A 21,760-nucleotide genomic window follows, 5' to 3' on the forward strand; every position below is an offset into this window, starting at 1 on the left:
GAGCCCCAAGAAGGGGGCGGACATGCCAGCAAAGCCCTCTATTTCCAAGTGGCGCCTGCACATAAGTCACCTAGTCATTCCACTTACATTCCTGCCAATAGGAAGCTTGACCACTGCAAATGGTGTGATGCACGTGGGGGCCTCTGCTGGGAGCCAACATTAGCCACCATTTCAGAGAGATGATACCTCTTAGGGATGGCGCAACAAATTGGGGTACATGAATGCAATGAATGAATGAATGAATGAATGCAGTGAATGAATGAACAAATGAATGAATGAATGAAAAAGCATTTATTGAAAAACACTCAGGTGTCAAGCGCTGGGCTAAGGGTTGGGGATACAGAGACAAAATTCAAGACAGTCTGCTCTCGAGGAGCTCACAGTCTAATTGGAGGAGACGACACATATTGGAGTTCAGCCGCAGGGTGGATGGCAAGGTCCAGGGATCCCTTAGCAGGTCAGATGGCCTGGCAGTTCTCCATGTCACCGAAAGGGTTGCAGTTGATGCCTCCCAGCTTATCCGCGTGGTGGGAAAGGTGCCCCAGAGATGGAGTCTGGCTGGCTCGGTGCCAGGGGAGAGGGAAAGGGACCCCTATGGTAGCTGGATGGAATATTACTGTGCCCAAAGGAACAATGAATATGGAAAGTCATGAGAAAGAAAGGAAGGAAGCAGGACCAGAGATGGTTAAAATAATGGAGAAAAAATAGACAGCAAAACAGTAGCAACTAAACATTGTTTAAGGAGAACAGCCAAGAAAAGACCTGGCAAAGGAACTGAGGCATCGGCCTCCCTTCTTTGAAAAGTGGGGACCGTGAGGCCACAGGCATTATATCAATTGTTTTGCTGTGCTTTTTTCCTCTGCTACAAAATCTCCAGATGGGGGTGGTGAGGGGCAGATTGGGAAATGAAGGTAATATTAAAAAGAGGCCATCCAAATTGAGCAGCTGGTGAGGGCTACTTTGCTAATCCCTGCCCTATCTCGTACAACCCCACAAGCCCCAGCGACTCCCTGAAGGACTCTGTGGACCAACTCACTCCACATTCTTGAGGGAGAACTTCTGGCTGGGCCGCGCGGCAGAGACAGTGATGAAAATGTGTAGGGCGGCGAGACCTAAGAGCATCTCGGGCTTGGGGTCCATTCCAAAGCGTTCTCGGATAACATCATTTCGGCTCTGGGAGAGAGGGGAAGAAGGCCTGGAAGTTAGGCCCGTCCCAAGCTGCCTACCCTTCCCATCCAACGTCACACAAAGGCTGCTTGCCCAGACTTGAAGTAAGAAATGAGAGAGCCTTGAACATTCTGGTAAATCAAGGCAGAATAGTCGAGGCTCCTGTTGCCTTTTAGGATGTGGGCACCCATTGCTCCAGCTCCAGCAAGCCTATCTTGCTCCCCTCCCCTCCATTTTTACCCATGCAGCTCCCAGAGGAAGGCACCCTTATCTTATCTGGGGAGCTGCCTCCAAGCTCAAGTGACTGCTCAGCACTGTAGCCAACTGCAGCGCCACCTAGCGGCCCAATGCACAAAGCACTCCCTGCACCCTGGGAACAGATCCCCAACCCTCTGTCCTGATGGCCCTCAGTACCTCGGGGTCAGAGGCAAGAGAAATGGCCTAGATGGAGAGCAGGGCAGCTTCCTTCCGCTAGGGGGCTCGATGGGATTTTTCTTCCCTTCTGCCCAGCCACCTGGGCACTGGCAGCTCCCTCAGGGCCTCCTGGATTCAAGCAGCTGATGTTGGCCCACTACCAAGCCCCAGGAGGGCGCTCACTTGATCTCCACTTGTTGGGCCGCCCACCTGCCCACCCTGTGCATGGGCCTTGGCCCACCTTGCCAAGGCTTCAGCCTGCTTCTCTTACCTGGATGTACAGGTACTCGAAGGCAGCAGGATCTTGGCGGAGCAGCTCCACGGGGTCTTTGGGAAAGAAACTCACCCGGAAGAGGCATCTCATGCCTTGATAGTGTGTCCGCTGAACCACCTGGGCAGAGGGGAGAGGAGGGCACCTGAGCTCTGAGCGGCGAGGCAGGGGAGACCTGCACAGCTGAACTGCTATTTCCTTAGCCCCGTGAGCAAGGGTCTCTGGTACGGATGTTCTGGAACCTGCTGAAATGTTCAGCCATAGCGCTGATGCTTTGGAAATCAACAACTGCTACAAACAAAGCAGGCCTTCACTGGCTGTTTTGTTGAGTGTCTGGACGTAAGAGAGTGATGGGGAAAATGTCCATAATGGAGATTAAGCTGAAAAGTGTGTCCCGCATCCACTGCTAAATGGCTGATTGGCAAGCAAGCACACTACCAGTCAGATCGGAGCTGTGCCCAGGAGGACAAAAAGGGCACGTGCCAGGGGAGCTGGTAGATCACAGAATCATAGATCCAGAGCTAGACCGACTCTGGAGTTCAAAGACTTGGATTCAAATTCTGGCTCTGACATATATCATCTGTATGACCTTGCCTTGGCAGAGTTGGGATTTCAAGTCAGGTTCAGAGACCCAAGTCATGCCTGTCACCTCATTTGGAAATCAGGTCCCAAAGTGACGGTAGTAAGTCATATTGTATGAGAACTTTCTTCTTCACTAGATGGGTCTAAGCCCTGGCAGGTGAGGCGGGGTCTCCAGATCCAACTCCTTTGAAGCCTGAGGGCCCTCTGAGCCACCGTAGACCTAAACAATACCCAGTGGGCAAAGGGTGACCTGATTGAGAGAGCAAAAACCTCTTGGGGAAGTTGGGCTGCCCACCTTGTGGGCTTTCCAATGGTTCCCTTTGAGGTGCATTGGCTGAGAGCCAGAGGGGACCTCAGAGATGTTCTAGTCCAAATCACCCATTTTACAGCTGAGGAAACTGAGGCCCAGGGAGCTTAAGGTGACACATAGAATCACCGTTCTAGAGCTGAAAGGGACCACAAAGTATCTAGTACACAACCCTCCTTATTTCGAGACCCGGAGAGTTTAAGGTGACTTGCCAAAGAACTGTAGACCAGGGCTGGAAGGGACCTCAGAAGCCATGTCAGTGATCTTTGAAAGATCACGGCAGTCAGTCAATATCACTAAGTGATGAGCAGTGTGCTGTTCTTTTGGCTTGCTTGCTAAGTAAGATTTGTGCTTATTCAGGAGAGGCTGCAGCCCAGATCCTCTCCAAAAGGAGGCTGTGAGAAAGCAGAGCTGCTCCTAGGATTTCACGAGTGTATCTCCAACTTGGTGGTTTAAAGAACTGCCCTGGAACAGGCCAGAAGAAGGCTCGGAGAAGGGCACATAGACCCGATTTTCCCAAAGAGATGAGGATGGTGTCTCTGCAGGCTGCTGAGCCAGTGGAGACTGGCAGAATCCTAGAATATATTCCTAAAGGGAAGTGCTGCTCAGAATGGCTAACTGAGAATTGGGCATGTTAGACCAAGAGCACCCCCTTTTGGACAGGATTTCTCCCCTATCCTGGGAGATTCTGGATAAGTCTGAAGTTGATAGAACGTCTCATAGGCTTTCCTCGGGAATGAGGAGGGATTTGACTAGACAGTGCCTCGCTAGGTGGGGAGGGAACTGGTTCAATAAGGAAGCCCAAGAGTAGTCAGCAATCATACAAGGTCAGCGTGTCAAGGAAGCTCATCCCCTCCCCCTCCTCAGGAACTTTACATGTCTGTCCAACATGCCCGACATACCACAGCTGCACCAGGGTTGCATCAGTGTACATTCTGGTTCTGTACGTCAATAAAAGTTAAGGTTTGGGGCAGAATTGGGAGAAGCTGGGAGACCAATGGGAGGACCACGAGGAGAAGAGCCAGAGCAGGCAGGTGAGGGGGAATGAGGAAGAGACTGGCAGCCTAGGCTCCGTGCGGTCAGGCTACTTACAAGAACGTTGTCTACCCTTACAATAAACTTTATAAAACACACACACACATATCTGGGTAGAAATATTATTTTAATTATTATACCCAATACTGGGCCCTGCCCTACAAGAAGGCCCCCAAACTGCCCAAATATTCATGGAAACCCTTTTGGGAGTGGCGAAAAAACCAGAAGCAAAGAGGGTGCCCATTAATTTAGGAATGGCTAGACAAAACACAATATCTGAATGTGATGGGAAATGACAAGTATGAGGAGTTCGGAGAATCATAGGAAGAGTTTATGATCTAAGGCAGAGTGGAGTAATCAGAAGATCAAGCCACATCAATGAAAAAGATCCCCAAAGGAAGAGGAAGCTCAACTCTTGATTTCAAATCAACAATCTTGATCTCAAGGAACATATCCTCCTTGATAGAGATAGAGGGGATCACGGGGCAGAAACAGGCATCTTTGGTCAGATGTCGTCACGTTTTCTGCTTAAATAGCTCTTCTTTATTAAAAGGCGGGGATTGTTGACATCTGCTGTAACGAATGTCAAAGCAAAAGGCATCAATAGAGCTTACTAAGCAAAGAATGCCCCAAAGCTGGGAGCAGGGTGACCAGCATGTCAGATGACTTACTGGAGAAAGATCTAATGCACTGGGCCAAACCAAAACGATGGCACTGTCATGTCCTATCCTCGGTATCTAAAAATCAAGTGCCCAAGCGCAAGTCAGGGGAGATGTGGGCTAGATGATCATACCTACACAAAAGCTCGAGGAGACTATAATCTCCATAAAAATCAACAGGAAGGTCAGTGACAAGCTTGGGAGCATGCAGAGGGAGACAGGAAAGGACGGGAAAGGGCTTCAAGACCATGTCACTAGAGAACAAGATGAAAGAACTGAAGAAATTGAGTCTAGAGAAGACTTGCTTTGCTAGGACATCATTCTCTTCAAGTATCTGAAGGGGAAGAGAGGTTAGACTCATGCTGCTTGGCCTCAGTGGGCATAGAATAATGTCCGTAGTGTGTAGTTGTTGTTTTGTTCATGGCTGACTCTTGGTGACCCCATTGGGGGCATCTCTTGGCAAAGATTCTGGAGTAGTCAGCCATTTTCTTGTCCGGCTCATTTTACAGAGGAAGAAACTGAGGTAAATAGGGTAAAGTGACTTGTCTAGAGTCACCGGGCCAGTAAGTGTCAGAGGCCAGATTTGAACTCGGGGTTCTGAGTCTTCCTGACTTCAGGCCTAGCAGTCTATCTACTACAGCACCGCCTAGCTCCCTGAAGTGTTCAAAGAGAGGCAGATTTAGAGCCGGTCTCAACAAAAAATGTCCTAGTGCTTCTCTGAATTCAAAGGTGTTGGAATGGCTGCATTAGATAAGGGGTGGCTACTTATTTGTGATCTTCAAAGAAAAGGCTGGCGGATCACTTCAATGAATGGGAAAAAGGCTTTTGGCAAGCAATTACTCCCTGCAAGCATCCATTGTGCTAAGTTTTCTGGCTACAAATTCTAACAGTGGGAGACAAGAGGGTCCAGCTACGGAGCAAATGGGAAGGCCCCATTCTGTTTAGGGAGCATCAGCAAAGCAGATGGCAATCCCTCTTCTTTAATATCATTTTCCCTTGTTAGGAATGTTAGAGAAGGGACTCCCGTACGGCTACAAGTCGAACTGGCTCGCTGGTGTCAGACTCAAAGAGAAAACCCTATAGAAGCTTCCCTGTGGCCGCATGTTGACGTAGAGAACCACATAGGAACATTCTCTCGGTTCTAGTGCGTTTCTTATTTCTTTTAGGAAATCTCTCGCCAGGATATCCGTAGGAGGTTTGGGCCCACTAGGGAGTGTCCTCTCAGGGTAGTGTGTTTGTCACCTAGGCACTAGATGGCTTCTGAGCTCTTGTCCAACTGTGAGATTATTCCATTCTAATATCGGAGCTCTGCTGAGGGACAAGACAATTGCTTACCTTTCCTAACTTTGTTCCCTAGGTGTTCTGGAGAAGCCCTTCCCACTTCCCCATTTACCCGAAATCTCACCTAGAAATGAGGTCTGATCTCCACGCCCCCCCCCCAAGGATAGATGGGATACAAATGGGCTGCTCAATAGAGCTCCAGGAACAAGTTTCCGAGACCGGCTGCTCTCCTCGGGCCATTTTTGCCGGGAGGGACCCTATACAAAGGACAGCGAGTGAAATCACTTACATGGGCCAGGGGCTGCTTGTCCTGGAGAAGCAGGAACTTGTGGCTCTGTTCTGGACTTGCATATTCCAGGACGAGAGCAAAATGTTCGATGTACCTTAGGGAGAGGCGGTCCTGTAACGTCACCATCACATCCTGAGGAGGAGAAGATAACGGCTTGATGGGCTGACCTTTGCCCACTCTGGTATTCTAATAATCAAATTCCCGGGAAATACCATCACTCTGAAAGAAGAAAAGCTCAAGAAGCCAGCCAGCCAGCCAGCCAGCCAGAACGTTCTCCAGTGGAACTGACCCTGTGACCAGGACCCGGCTGTTGCTGCTTCTGGTCCCAGGCAGCTTGTGCTCTGAGCTGTAGTTGAGGGCATAAGCCTAGGGATAGTGTCAGTCAGAGGCATGACAAAGGCCAGCTTGAGAACAGGGTACCAAGCAAGAGCAAGGAGCTTTTGGCAAGCTAAAAAGCCAAAGAGCTGAAACATCCCCTCTGCTGCCCACTGAGAGCAGTTTCGCCAACCAAACACTCAGGGCCGGTGCTGGAAAAGATCATCTCCCTGTACTTTACTCCTTGGTGCACGGTGGTGGGTGCTGCTTGGAATGGCTAAAGGGAGTTTCTTCACCAGGAGCAGGCTTAGACCAAAGAAGTCACAGGTGCAGACCATTACACAGATAAATCACAACTGAGCCAACGTTGCTGGAGCCGAGACAGGGGCAGATGAGATTTTCAGCCCATTTAGCACTGGGAACCTGGACAGCCAAGCCAAGCATTGCCAACGAAAGTTACAAGCTTAATGGCTCTCAGGCCGTGCTGTCAGCTCACCCAGGCACCTCTCAGATACAAGTGCCTTGGCAGCCCATCAAAATGCCAACGAGCAGCCAAGAGCACCCGCCATGGCGTCAGAGCCATGGCCAGAGGCCACCACCCTGCAGCCAATGGCTAACAGGAGGCTGGTGGAGTGAGAGGAAAAAATCCGAGAAAACATTCAATGCCACAGATACCCAAGGACACAGTCGTGAGCAAGATTCCCAAGATGGAGAAATCTAGAGCCAGGAGGAACCGACCCTCGCGTTTAACACAGGGGGAAACTGAGGCCTTACTAGGTGGGATTAGTTCACCTCCTCATTTTACAGCAGAAATCAAGGAGCTCAGAGAGCCTTCTCACTCAATAATTCTTTTCTGTCCAATTGCATTCTTTAAGTTCATCAATATCATTTTCGTACAAGTGCCTCAGCCTCTCTCTCCCCTTCCCACATCCCAGGAGGCACTGTCCGGGGGACAGATGTGTAGATGAAAACGGTGTCTTCTGGCTTTCCATTTTTCAGTTCATTCTCTGGAAATAACACTCACTTCCCACTCAATATACATGCAAATCAGCCTAGGCCTTGGGGTGAGCAGGCACCTCTTGTTTCAAGAAGCTCTCTGCTATTTGACCTCTCAGTGGTCACCTGACTGTGGGGGTGGCGGGGAGTGAGCCTGCGGCCTTAAATATGGGGAAGGCTGAGGAGTCAAGCTAAAGCGCCCATCACTCTAGGTACAAACGAGTATTTAGCTTAGAAGAGAAATGAATATTTAAAAAGAAAAGTTGATGCATACGAACTAATATGGGTCAGCGGGCTGATTCACAATGTCAGCCCCCGGGAATCTCTGGGCCCCCAACCTGGTCTCACAAGTACTTTTTAACTGCTGCCCCTGCCAAGGTTAACCTCTGGGAATCTTTGCTCTGACCAGCAGTTTCTATCTGCCCCCAAGAAGATCCTGGCATAGCCCAGCAGTTTCTAACTACCCCTGTTCCTGAGTACAGATAAGCACAAGGCCACTTGAACACTCCCTTCCAGCAGGTCGACTCTATGTATCCAAGAGTATATGCCCTCCTTCTGTTTCCTATGACTATGTTCCATGACAGTGATGGTGAACCTTTTAGAGATGGAGTTCTAGGCCCTGCCCCCCCCAGAGATCCAGTTCCATACCTGCCCACCTCCAGAGATCATGTGCCATGCTCTCCACCCACATGCTGGGTATCCTCATGCCCCCCTTACCCCACACAGGGGAAGGAGAAAGCACTCCCATTGGGCTGCTGGGCAGAGGGGCAGGTGAAGTGAGGAATGTTCTCAGGGAGTGTAGAGAGGGAGTGGCCCCAGTGCTCTGCTCCTCTCCAGCTCTGCCTCCTATGAGCCATCCGCCTTACCCCCTCTCCCCATACGTTCCCATTGGCTGCTGGGCAGAGGGGAGGGGGATGGGAAAAATGTCATCAGGCACAGTGGAGAGGGGGAGGGGAATAGCTCCACCTGAGTCCCCCTGCTTTTCTAGTAACCAACTTTGGGGCCCACAGAGTGTGCTCTGCATGCCATAGGTTTGCCGACACTGTCCTATGAGAATCTCCTTTCTCTCTTCCCTTCCCTTCCTTTCCCAGGTAGCCCTGATTGAAAAGGCAGAGCATTGTCCCAAATTGCAATCCCTCAGCCCTGAATAAATGCCTCATTTTTATTCACTAATCACCTAATTGGCTTGAGTTTTTGTACAGCTTGGACACCCATACATACATATACATACCAATACATGTCTGTATGGGGATCTATCATCCCAGTAACTCATATTTGAGAATATGTACAAACTAATATTTCATTTTCAATTTAAAATGAATCTTTTTTTAAACCCTCGCCTTCCGTCTTGGAATCAATACTGTGTATTGGCTCCAAGGCAGAAGAGTGGTAAGATGGGGGTCAAGTGACTTGCCCAGGGTCACACAGCTGGGAAGTGTTTGAGGCCAGATTGGAACCAGGACCTCCCATCTCTAGGCCTGGCTCTCCATCCACTGAGCCACCCGGCTGCCCCCTAAAATGAATCTTTTAATATTAATGATAATACCTTACGTAGACAAACTAGGTCAACAGGCTGATACACACACATAAACACATGCAAATATATGTATCATTCTCTTAACCTATATTTATGTGTGTATTAGAGGTGCGCAGATAGATAGATAGTTGTTATTCAGTTGTGTCTGACTCCTCATGACCTCATTTGGAATTTTCTTGGCAAAGGTTTTAGAGTGGTTTGCCATTTCCTTCTCCAATTCATTTTACAGATGAGGAAACTGAGGTCAATGGAGTGAAGTGACTTGTCCAGGATCACAAAGATAGCTTGCCATTTCCTTCTCTAGCACATTTGATAGATGAGGAAACTGAGGCCAACAGAGTGAAGTGACTTGTCCAGAGTCACACAGCTAGTAACTGTCTGAGATCATGGTTGAACTCAGGAAGAGGAATCTTGCTGATCTTGCATGGTACTCGTACCCCAAATGTATGTATGTGTTACCCCATTGACCTGTATCAACATTACCTATATTACTATAATAATTTGTACTATAATATATCGTATTATCCTCTTGACCCCTATTAGTATTAGTCTGTGTGCATATATACAAATAATACAGTACAAATAATGCTAATAATGATCTTATATATGTATACGTACACAAATTAATACGAGGCCACAGGATGATACAGATACATATGCCTACATACATACATACAAATTTGTGACTATCTTCCTGTTGACCCATAATCAGTTTGTGGTCCACTAAAAAGAAAACCCCCACCAGATCTCTTGGCCTCAGTTTCCTCATTTGTAAAATGGGAATGAGACGCCCTACCTCACATCATTGTAGTGACAATCAAATAATTACATGTTAAGTTATGTAAAAGAGACAAAGCACCTACTATGTGCCAGGCACTTTAAAAATATTATCTCATTGCACTCACAACAACCCTGGCAGGTAGGTGCTATTATTAGCCCCATTTTACAGCTAAGGAAACTGAGGTAAAACAGAGGTGAAGTGACTTGCCCAGGGTCATGCAGCTAGTAAGTGTTCAAGGCTGGATTAGATTTCAGATTTTCCTGACTCCAGGCCCAACATTCTATCTTATGTGCTTCTAAAGCACTCAGCAAGCCTTAAAAAACACTATATAAACATTGGTTATTATTACAAAGTGGGTTTTTTAGACCCCAGTGAGACTTTATATTTATCCCTATCAAATTTCAACTGACTTGATTCAGGGCCATTTTCCAGACTGTTGAGTTTCTGTTATTGTTGTGGAGATCCTGACTTTGTCCTTTCACTTGTATTGTATCACCAGCAAATTTGATAAAGATGCCATATTGAATTAGGTTAGCTCCCTGGGGCACTCTCCCACAGACCTCATTCCCAGCTGATCTCGAGCCATTTGGTTCCCAGTTCTCCAAACAGTTTGGAACCCACTGAGCTCTACCCTCACCCGCCCGTAGCCGCATCTTGCCAACCTGCCCAAATGCCTCGGGCCAAATGCTACGCTAAAATCTGAGCAAATTCCACTGAGCTAGCAAAAAGCAAGCAAGCAAAGTTAGCCCAGTCCAACTCTTCCTGGAGGAAATCCTTTGCTGACAACCTCTATCTTCTCCCCCCTATTTTGTCTTAAGAAAGATGTCTAGGGGGCAGCTGGGTGGCTCAGTGGACTGAGAGCCAGGCCTAGAGATGGAAGGTCCTGGGTTCAAATCTGGCCTCAGACACTTCCCAGCTGTGTGACCCTGGGCAAGTCCCTTGACCCCCAGTGCCTAGCCCTTTCCACTCTTCTGCCTTGGAACCAATGCACAGGATTGACTCCAAGATGGAAGGTGAGGGTTTTATATATATATATAAAAAGAAAGACATCCTACAATTTTCATTTTATTTAGGAAGGATTATTTCAGTTGAGAAATGGACATTTTCATAGTTTTAGTCATTTTATTTGATGGATGTAAATCAATGCATAATTATATATTAGGTACTTAAACTAGTTAACATATAGAAATATAGCAATATATTATATAGCAATATATAAAATATATGCTATATCATTTTAACCTTATTTAATAATGATTTTGTTTAGTTAATCACTTGGCAATTTTACACCTTAATAAATTAAATAATTGTATTTAATAAATGTAAACAAATTCAGGCAATAAGTATGTTCTATAATTTTAATTTTATTGAACAATTATTGGCTTTATTTAGTAATTTTGTATGTTAATGAATGTAAGTAAATGTATTTGACAAATGTTTTATAATTTTAGTCTTACTGAACAATTATGTGATTTATTTATAATTTAGTAATTCATGTTTTAATAAATGTAATTATTTTATTTAATTTATAAGTATAAATGAATTTCTTTGGTAAATATGTTCTATAATTTAAATTTTATTGAAGAGTTATTTGATTTACTTAATAGGTTAATATTTTAATAAATGTAAATACATTGATTTGGCAAATCTATCATTTTAGCCTTACCAAATGATTATTTGATTTCTTTAATAATTAGGTAATTTTATACTTTAATCCATGTAATAATTTTATTTAATAAACATAAATAAATTGCTTTGGCAAATGTCATGCCATTTTAATCTTACCAAATCATTATTTGGCTTCTTCAATAATTTGGCCATTTTATTTTTTAATCAACGTGACATTTAACAAATGTAAATAAGTTGATTTGGAAAATAGGTTCCATAATTTTAATCTTCCTGAATAATTATTTGATTTCCTTAACAATTTGACATTTGAAGAAATCGAGTCATTTTCATGAACAAGCTCATTGGCTAGCGAGGCTCTACTATTTTCATCTCATTTAATAATCCTGGCTTGCTTTCCTGCTTTGCCGTTTTCATAAATGCATCTGCTGGGTATGTTTTGCCAAGCTCAGCCTGCACTTTACAGAGGGACCCTTCTTCCCTTTGCCCAGCATCTGCCCTTCTCCTTTCCTCCGGAATCTCTTTGCCATCCCAGTCGGTGATCCTTTCAGCCCGGGGGTGCCCTTGCCTGCCCTGGGGCCTTCTCCTTACTCAGGCTGGACCCCACCTTCCTACGAGCTGCTGTACCCTGCCCTTTCTGTCCAAATGGCAAAGGGAAGAAGGGAGTCCCTGAGGAGTGAAGCACTTCTGCCTCTCTCAAATCCCAGGCCCTTCCCTGGAGCTTTAATCTGCTGCTTTCCCCAACCCTCACCCATTACGCCTTAAATTGAGAGGCAGCCAGCCAGGCTCCTCAGAGGACAGAGTGCTGAGCCTAGCTAGAGTCTAGTCAATATCAGGCCCAGACACGGGATAAACGTGTGAATGTGGACAAGCCTTGCTTTCCCTGACTAGAAATGGGCATAATAAAACCTACTTGTTGGGAGGATCCGATGGGATAATATCGGTAAAAAGCAAAACAAAACCCCAAACAAACGGCGCAATGCCTGGCAGAACTAGTAGAAATCTTAGCTATTTTGTTCTGTTATTATTATTAGCAGCGAGCAGTTGCACATCCCGCCAACAGCCCCCTCTATGTCATTCTCCTGGAGGTCCCCTGCATTTGGAGTTGGAGAACCTCTGATGATTAGTCCCTGTGTGACTTTGGGACGGTCTCTTCCCCTCCATGGGCCTCAGTTTCCCCCTCTGTACAATGAAAGGGTTGAGTGAAGTGGACACTGAGGCCCCTTCCAGCTCTAGATCTGGGATGTACGCCGTGAACTCCCTGCTACAGAGCTCTAGTGGCTAAAGGAGAGGGGCCTGGGGGCCCGGCAGAGCAGCCCCCTTCTCTCCTCTCCCCACAGCCCAGCCAGTTGCCTCTAGCTTGGGGGCAGTACCTTGACAGTAGTCCGTCCATCAAACGTGAATGACTTGATCTGCCCATTCTCTAAGAACACCTTCAGGACGTTGGGGATGAGGAGGAGAGCTTCTTTCTTCAACATGTCCTGACAGACAGAAAGGAGGGGGCGGAGAGAAGAGGAGTGAGGCCCCATGGGCGAGGGAGAGGAGAGAGAGAAGAGCGTCCAAGTGAAGTCTCCACCCAAGGGGGCCAGAGTGGAACTTACTGGGTCTCTTTGCTGGCAGTGACCTTCGGAGAATCGGACCTTTACAGGTCTGGAGCTCGGCTAGGCCTTCTCAAGCAGCTGCTAAGGCCAGTCCTGGGGCTGAAAAGAGAACAAGAGATGGTTGGGCTGTCAATGTCCTGCCCGTGCCCCAGGTGACTGGGAAGCAACTCTGTCTTTAAACTTGATTGGCTGATCAGCAGGGGTTTATCGAACCCCTGCTAATGCCCCAAGCTAGGTCCTAGGCAATCGGTGCCACTCAGGAGAATTGGAGGGAATCAAAAACATCGTTTCCTGTTAGCCCAGCTCCTGTCTTCTACCTGCTGTTGTGCCCCTGCCCCACCACACACGCACACACATGCGCAGTAGAGCAGACATCGCCCCCCCCCCTGGCGCCTCAGAGAGAGGAGGGCGCTGTACTCTTCCAGCTCCTCTCTGGGATAAACACCGTTCTAGAGCCTTCAATTTCTCCAGCTGCCTTGTGGGAGTCACTGTGTATAGCGTTCGCCAACCTCGAGCTTCCAAGACTCCCATATCCATACCAGGTCAAACTTCTTCTGCTTAAGGACCCCCCAAGAGCGGTTTGGCATGATGAACATCCCCTTTCCTAGGTTTGGCTTGGGGGGAGAAAACACCCAGGTTCTTCTGGAGGATGGCTCAAAAAGCTATTGCCCCATCCATCTTTCACACCCTACCAGGCCTGGGAGGTGGGAGAAGCCTGGCCTCGAGTAATGACTTTTCTTGAGTTATTTCTTGAGTTAGGGGAATGGAAGGAGCCCTACATATGGGCTTTGTTGGTGAGGGCTTGGCAGCAGGGAGGTAGGGATGGGGTGAGGGGAGCGGCCTTTGGAAGCCCAATGGACAGGCTACTTGGGAATAAGTCAATCCATTCAGCTTTTGTTGATGCCCTACTATGTGTCAGGCTCTGGAACAGGGGCTGAGGCTCCAAAGACCTAACTGAGGAGGGAGAGCAATCCTGGCAAAGAGAATAGACTACAAGGGTTCAGAGATTGGAGTTGGACTGTTTGGAATTTGGAATCACTCTGGAAAGACAGGTTGGGGACAGGTTGTTAAAAGCTTTAACTACTGAACCAAGGATCCTCGCAGCCACAAGAAAGTCCTGAAGATTTCTGAACAGGTCGAGATATAGTCAGAGCTGTGGCTGAGGAATATCAATTTGGCAACTGGGGAAGAGACAGATTAGAGGGAAGTCAAAACACAAAATGGAAATGGAAGAGCTAGGAAAGGTGCTTAAGGGGTCCTTTGTGGATGACTGAGTGCGAGTGCCTCCGAGCCCCATCATAATCTCCCAGGCCTCCTTAACAAAATCCATGGTCATTTGAAAGCAATTAGCTTAAAATACAGGGTTGAGGTGATGGTTCCCCCACCCTGCTTGTTCCCTTGGGTTCTTTGTTCTGAGGGCTGGCTTGCCGGGGAAACGATCAAAAACGAAGGTGATGTCAATAGAGATGAACGATTTTTTCAAAGGACTCATCAGCCTGGCAACTCCTATCGGAAAATTCAAGTAGAAAGAGAATCCTGGAAACATGGCAGACAGCTCTCAGACAGACACTGTAGACAGAAAAGGAGCAGGGCAGGATGGAAAAGATGCCACTGAGACTGGGCAACAGGGCAGCATTTCCAACCCCAATCAATCTCTCGAACACAAAGGCCTAGCCTTTCCCCCAGCAGCATTAGCAATGCTCTCCTGCTGACGTTCTGTGGCTGCGAATCAGGCAATACCACATCTCTGGAGAATCCAAATTACACAGGACCCAAAGGGCAACGGAAATGAGCACAGTGGGTGTACGTAGGCAGCAGCACATTACCGACTGTCACATGGGGAGAAATTGGGCAAAAGGACATCGTTAAAAGCAGAAAAGGTCAGCTGGGCAAAGTGAGGGCTGATAGATGCTATCAGCCAAATGCTGCATGAACAGCCACGGTTCTCTTTTCCAAAAACAGTCAAGCCTGCAGGGCCCACAATGCATCTTGGGTCTGCTACAAGAAGTGGATGGGATGGAAGAGAAGAATGGGCATGAGCTGCAGTGGTCCCTGGGGGACGGAGCAGCCATTAAATACTTAGCATGGGCTTCCCGGGGCCTAAAGGAACTGGCCAAGAGTAGCAACAGCTCAAGTAAGAAGTGGGAATGGTCTCTGATGCCCTGAGCCCCTACAGGGTGGTGATCGCTTGGCTTCCTCCCTCCCGTTACCCTTCCAAATGACTAAGAGGCAATAATCATAGCCAAGCACCTCCCCCTGGGCCTGAAGGTGGGGGTGGGGGGGTGGAGTGGGTTCAAATTGGGAGTTTGGGAGGGCAGATTCTCTTCCTTCTCCTAAACTTCCTCAGCTAGACCTCGCCTAGGGGAGTGTGTGGCCAATTTCATCACCACCAGTGTTCTCTGGGAGATTCTAATCAGATCAAGGTCCTGAGATCTTTCCCTTGCATGCAGGTCCATGAGTGACCTTTTTCTAGTACTCTGAAGTTCCCTAAGCATTTTAACACCCCCATTGTAGAGACTAGTAAGCCGAGGCTCACAGAGTCAAGTAACTTGCCCAGAGTCCCATCTCTTCTTTCTATTCACAAGTCATCAATCTAAGTTGGAACATCAACACATCTCTCCTGGACTACTGCAATAGCTTTTTCATTGGTTGCCCAACCTCCAGCCCTCTTTCCAATCCAGCAGCCCAAATGATTTTTCTCAAAAGACTCAAGGGCATACTGGAGCCAGCTCAAACTGGCTCATGAGAGCTGATTGTTAAATTTGCAGTGAGCATTTATCAGCAAATATTGCAAATTAGGGACGAACGTATTGTTCTGTCATTATCTAGACTTAGGAAAGTGATAGAGAAAATGTCACAACACAGATGCAGCTTCAAGTGTACATTTTCTCTCAGAGAGCCTGTTGTTTACCAGCACATTGTGGCCTGAAGTCCAGGGCTGACCATGCCACCCCTCTACTCCAGGAGATCTGCTTGTTTCCTATTACCTCCAGGCTCTGGCACTCCAATCAGGTTGCACATTACTCCCCTTCACACATGCTCAACGATCCCTACTGGCCTTTGTAGCTCTTGCTCAAAAATGACACATTTCCTACCTCCAGGCTTTTGCCCAGGCTGCCTCTTCATCTCCTCCTTGAAGACTCTCTGACTTCCTTTAAAACTAAGCTCAAAAAGTCAAATTTCTACGTAAAGCCTTTCTTGCTTCCCCAGCTGCTAGCGATCAACCCTCACACTCTAGGTCCTTGGCTAAGTGACTTGTCCATGGCCATACAGCTAGCTTGTAGCTGTCAGAGGTGCAATTTGTCCCCAGGTCTTGCTTACTTGTCTCCTACTTACCCCTTCTTCTCTGCATATTAGTGTTATATGCATGTGTTAAACAACCACCCTTGCCTGAGGATTCTAGTGAAGGGATTTTCTTTCTCTCTCCCTCCCCCTTTCCCACTCCTTCCTTTCTCTTTCTGTTCATTTCTCTTTCCTCTCTCTCCCCCCTTTCTCCCTTTCTCTTTTCATCCCCTCCCCCTTTTCTCTCTCTCCCTTTTCTCCCTTCACCCTCTCCCTCTCTCTTCCCAGCTTTGTATCAACTTTTCCCTTTTCTCTACCAAGTCAGTGGTCAGACGCTGCTTCACGAATGGCTCCACCAGCAGTAACAAGTCACTTCTTGTCTGGTGAGAGAGAATCGATTTCCCCCCAGTGCTCACCATGCCCAGCATCTCCGGACTCTTCACAAAAAGTATTGGGGGTGGAGATGCCCCAGGCTTCTGGTGGTCTTTGGTCTCCTTCCTTATTCCTGGCTGGGTTTTCCAAAAGGCCTCTCCTCGCTGCTCTTCCTACCCTCTTCTTGGAGTATTTAAAAGCGAGCAGTGACTTAATGGGGCAAGGGGGAAGAGAGAGAGAGAGAGAGGTTTTCTTACTGGCTTCAGCCTGGGGCTCGCTCCTCTCTCCATCCACTCCAACAGTCGATCCAGAAACTGCATTTTCTTTGGGGGAATATCTGGTCCTCTCCGTCACAAGCACTGCTGGGTGACCTTCGGATTCATGCTAGAACCAGCCCCACCGACTCCTCGCTTGGCCCCTCCAAGGGGCACCTGGAAGCCCTCCCTCCATTTAGTCCAAACTCCCTTCTGTCTTCTGATTTTGTTTCCAGCGAGCCTTTCAAGATGGCTAAGATTCCGCTCCCCCAGCCCTCTCTCTGTCTACCTGGCGCTCTCTGGAGCAGGATCTCACATTAAGATGACCGACAACCAGGCTTCAAAACAGTCTCAAAATTGTCTCTCCTGCTAATGTCACCACCAAAGCATTAGTGGGGAGGTTGGGTGGGGGAAGGCCTACGTAATACTTAGAGCCATTTTCTCTTTGTCTTTGTTTCCCGGGGTGCAGTGGCCAAATAATTTATCATCAAGCAACCATTCCAGTAATAACGTGTCTCGTCTCTCTATACCAGGCTAAGCAGGCTCTCAGAAATCAGGGCCAGTCTGTTGCTGGCACCGTGTCATAAATATACACCCTCCCTACCAAGCAACAAAAGGCCCGGCTCCTTTCTGCTCCCCTAAGATTTCCTCAGCAGCCCCAGGCACTGAGCTTCAGTGATATGTCGTCTTCCCCTGTTATTTGACACTCTCTCTCCCTCTCCCTCTCTCTCTCTCTCTCTCTCTCTCTCTCTCTCTCTCTCTCTCTCTCTCTCTCTCTCTCTCTCTCCCTCCTGTCTTTCCCTCTCTCTGTCTTTTTGTCTCTGTCTCTCCCCTCACTCTCTGTCTGTCTCTTTCTGCCTCTCTGTATCTCTCCCTCTCTGTTTCTCCCTCACTCTTGTGTCTCCCTCTCTCTGTCTCCCTGTTTCTGCCTCTGTCTGTCTTTCTCTCTCTCTCTCTCCCTCTCTCTCTCTCTCCCTCTCTCTCTCTCTCTCTCTCTCTCTCTCTCTCTCTCTCTCTCTCTCTCTCTCTCTCTCTCCCTCTCTCTCTCTCTCCTCTCTCTCTCTCTCTCTCTCTCTCTCTCTCTCTCTCTCTCTCTCTCCCTCTCTCTCTCTCTCTCCTCTCTCTGTCTCTCTCTCTCTCTCTCTCTCTCTCTCTCTCTCTCTCTCTCTCTCCCCTCCTGTCTTTCCCTCTCTCTGTCTTTTTGTCTCTGTCTCTCCCCTCACTCTCTGTCTGTCTCTTTCTGCCTCTCTGTATCTCTCCCTCTCTGTTTCTCCCTCACTCTTGTGTCTCCCTCTCTCTGTCTCCCTGTTTCTGCCTCTGTCTGTCTCTCCCTCTGTCTCTCTTCCCCCCCTCTCTGTTTCTGTCTGTCTGTCTGTCTGTCTGTCTGTCTGTCTGTCTGTCTGTGTCTGTCTGTCTCTCTCTGCCTACCTTGGGCACAGCCTGCTGGGTAGGAGAGAAGAAATGGCCCTATTCAAAAATGAACCAAATATCTCAGGAAAAATGAAGTCCACGGATGGTCCTTGCCCTCAAGGAGTTAAAGCATTCTGTCTCCAGAAGGCCCTAATTAAAAAGCAAATATTTGCCTGGGGAAGGGAAGAAGCCCAGTGAGCCATCAGCCTGTACTAGGCCATCAGCATGGATTAATTGATGAGGCTTCACGAGCTCTTGCTGGCCATGGGGCCCATCCAAACAGCTGGCAGTCTGCTTGGCGACAGGTCTTTTTCTGGCTGAAATAGATTTTGGCTTGAAACGGGGGGCCTGGAATGGCTAAGTACCTCGGGGGCCCTTCTCTAAGCCAATAGGCAAGCCGGCGGCCAGGTGGATGAGCAAAGCCTGTCCCCCTCAGCCAGGGGGGCAGAGCCAGGCAGCTGTTGCTCCTTTGGCCAGCCAGCCCTTCTGGGCTCCAGATTTCAGGCCTGGGTATGTGTGTCTGCGTCTTCCTGCTGTCCTTCCTGCCTTTCTTCCTGGCTTCTCTGGTCCTCCCTCCCACCTGGGCCCAGCACTGGGCGCAGTGGTGGCCATGCTGCATGCACTCAACACTTGCTCAGTGGTTAATTACCAGTCGCACACCCATTCCCCAAAGCTGGGGAGCCATAACTGAACTCTGATGTAGGCAGAGAACTGCCAAGCAGCAGGCCAGAGTCTCATTCAGAGCAATCATCTGTGCTCACCACCGCGGGCGCCCAAAGCCAGGCTTGGCAAGGTTTCTCCATCCAGGCATTCCCCAAGGCCCACCCCCCTCAGGCACCAATCTCCTTAATGGGGTGCCCTGGAGAGGCCCGGGAGTAGAAGGGGGCCTTCAACAGAGCTGAGCCTGTCTCGGGGGCTTCTCCAAACCCTGGTGGGCAGAGGAGGCAGGCAGCTACCTCAGGTGAGAAGGAGAGGACACCAGCAACGCCCCTCAGGCTCTGTTCTCTCCCCAGCTTGCCACAGGGAGGGAAGGGACTGCTCTGCCCAGGGGAATAATCTCTGAGGAGCATCTCATTCACCTCTTACCATTTGCTTTCCCAGAATAACTCGCCTAACAGGGCCCTGAATGAAGCAGGCTATTTGGAGCGGGCTGGCACAATCAATTTGCCAATTAGCTACTGAGATGTAGCAGAATCTGGGAATGAGGGGACCCAGGTCTGAGAAGTTCAGAAAAGGAATAGGTGGGATGCATGGTCTTTGAGGACAGAGACTTTGGCCTTTGCTATGGTTGGGGTTACTGTACCCCCAAACCTGCCCCCATGCCAACAGTTGGCATGAGACATGAGTGGCCCCAACAGAGACCTGCTCCTGCCACTTGGCTGCCTGCCACCAATCTACCTAAAGATCAGAGATTCACAGTGGGAAGGCTCCTAAAAGTCATCTAGTCCAGGAGCAGCTCGGTAGCTCAGTGGACTGAGAGCCAGATCCAGGAATGGAGGTCCTGGGTTCCAATCTGGCCTCAGCCACTTCCTAGCTGTGTGACCCTGAGAGAGTCACTTTAACCTCACTGCCTAGGCCTTATTGCTCTAGGGGGCAGTTGGGTAGCTCAATGAATTGAGAGTCATGCTTAGAGAATGGAGGTCTTGGGTTCAAATTTGACCTTAGCTACTTCCCAGCTGTGTGACCTTGGGCAAGTCACTTAGCCCTCCCTCATTGCCACGTCCTTACCACTCTTCTGCTTTGGAACCAAATACATAGTATTGATTCCAAGAGAGAAGATAAGAGTGGGGGAAAAGCCTTGTGGTCCACCTCCCCAAAGCATCCCCTTCAATGGCACAAACAGCTCAAAGTACAGAGGGTTTGAACCCTGGCTCTGCTACTTGTTACTTCCTCTCCCAGGGCCTTGGTTTCCCCCTTTATAAAATGAGGAGATCAGATGGACTCAGGGCCTCTTGGGTGCTTTTCAGCTCTAAATCTACGGTATTGGGACCCTTTGTGGCAGGCAAGTCACTTGTTTACACAGGGGGCCAGTGGAGGTTGCCAGCCCGTGCCAATGTCTCTTGCTTGCGGGGCCTGGCCCCTTGATGCGAGCAGTGACTCGCCTTTATCACCACTCTTGAAGAAAGGCTTCGTGGCACGTTCAGCCATAATTACTTTTCCGGGAGATTTCCTACAGCCTGAAGCCCAGCATGAAGCATGTTCTTGGTGCATTCCAGCTTCTGGTCTGCAAGAAGTTTGTTTGATCAGCCTGAGTGCCAAGAACAGAGAGAATCTTGGTCCTGGAAGGCTCCAACAAATCACCCCGCATCGGTTCCTGGGCTCCCATGGTGGGGCCAAAGCTGAACGGGAGATGATCTGAGCTTTCTTGTCTGTGCCCTCAAGTCACCCAAGGCCTTTCATTCCCAAGCGGCCCTCTCTTCAGTCTGCCAGAGCTTAAGACTGAGTCCCCAGGAGACAACTCCCTCCAGTTCCCCACCGAATGGCGTTCTGCAGCTGGGCTTCATACCTGCTGCTGCTCCTCTGAACCCAGGCTGAGGGCTGGGGTGTGGGATCTGGTCAAACATAACACGCTTAAGGGCAGAGGCAGGTGCCCTCTCACTTTTACGTACGTGATCATCTCCCTCACTGGCCTTCAAGGTCCCTCCCAGCTCTAGCTCTGGGATCGACTTCTCAAAATGGCCCCTGGGGCGCAGAAGCCCGTGTCATTGTGTCTTCAAAAGTGTGCCCCTTCCCTCCCTTCCCCGGGCCAGAGCTTTCTAGAGTCGATCTCTCTTCTTTCTAAGACTCCAATATACGCGTCCCATTTGGGCCGTGCCAGTGTGTGCTCTGGCTCCTCCCCCTGACCAGCAGAGAGCTGCCGTAAACACGAAAATCCAGCAGGTCCAGCGCTGGCTGGCTGTTGGGCCAGGAGCTTGAGAGAGGGGACCATCTGGAACACTGAGTCCTCACAACTGCCTCATCTCCCACCCACAGGATAATCCCAGGAGGGTAGAGAGAAAGCAGAATTCTCCATCGAGGGATGGTGGCAAAGTGAGACCCCAGAGAAGAGAGGAGGCATCTCGCTCATAGGGCTTGGCTTGAACCCTTCACATGATTTGAACAGATGAGGACATCCTGGCTGTGAGCTGGTGAATTGGGCCACTGTTCAATACCGCCTCTCCCACTGGCCCCAGTGATGACTCCTTGGGGTCACGAGAGATTCCCAGAAGGCGCATTTTACCTCAGCACTTGTATAAAGGAGTTGGACAAAATCACCTCTGGGGTGCCTATCAAAGGAAGACTGTATGAACTGATGATCTATATCTGTGCGTCTCCAGGCAGTCCTTCCAGTCATGTCCAACTTCATGACCCCATTTGGGCTTTTCTTGGCAGAGCTAGTGGAGTAGTTTGCCATTTCCTTCTCCAGCTTGTTTGGAAGATGAGGAAATGGAGGCAAACAAGGTGAAGTGACTTGCCCAGGGTCACACAGCTAGTAAGTGTCTGAGGCCAGATTTGCAGACCTAGTGCTCATAGACAGAGACAGAGAGACAGGCAGATACAGGGAAAGACAGCTAGCCCTTCTAAGTCCTCTCTGATCCAAA

The 21,760-nt window shown here is 48.8% G+C and overlaps 1 protein-coding gene across 3 annotated transcripts in view; it reads right to left on the reverse strand.

The window, feature by feature from the left end:
* Positions 1–21,760, reverse strand: part of FRMPD3 (FERM and PDZ domain containing 3) — a 111,455-nt gene that overhangs the window by 33,667 nt on the left and 56,028 nt on the right. For all 3 annotated transcript variants that reach the window (XM_016426616.2, XM_056809549.1, XM_056809550.1), the window contains 5 exons: positions 12,862–12,960; positions 12,634–12,741; positions 6,006–6,137; positions 1,853–1,972; positions 1,037–1,173 (listed from right to left, as the gene is read on the reverse strand). In XM_016426616.2, the coding sequence (XP_016282102.2) occupies positions 1,037–1,173; positions 1,853–1,972; positions 6,006–6,137; positions 12,634–12,738 (494 nt within the window). In that variant the 5' untranslated portion in view covers positions 12,739–12,741; positions 12,862–12,960. The remainder of the gene's footprint in view (positions 1–1,036; positions 1,174–1,852; positions 1,973–6,005; positions 6,138–12,633; positions 12,742–12,861; positions 12,961–21,760) is intronic.

The sequence above is a fragment of the Monodelphis domestica genome, chromosome X (genome assembly GCF_027887165.1).
Source record: "Monodelphis domestica isolate mMonDom1 chromosome X, mMonDom1.pri, whole genome shotgun sequence".
NCBI lineage: Eukaryota > Metazoa > Chordata > Mammalia > Didelphimorphia > Didelphidae > Monodelphis > Monodelphis domestica.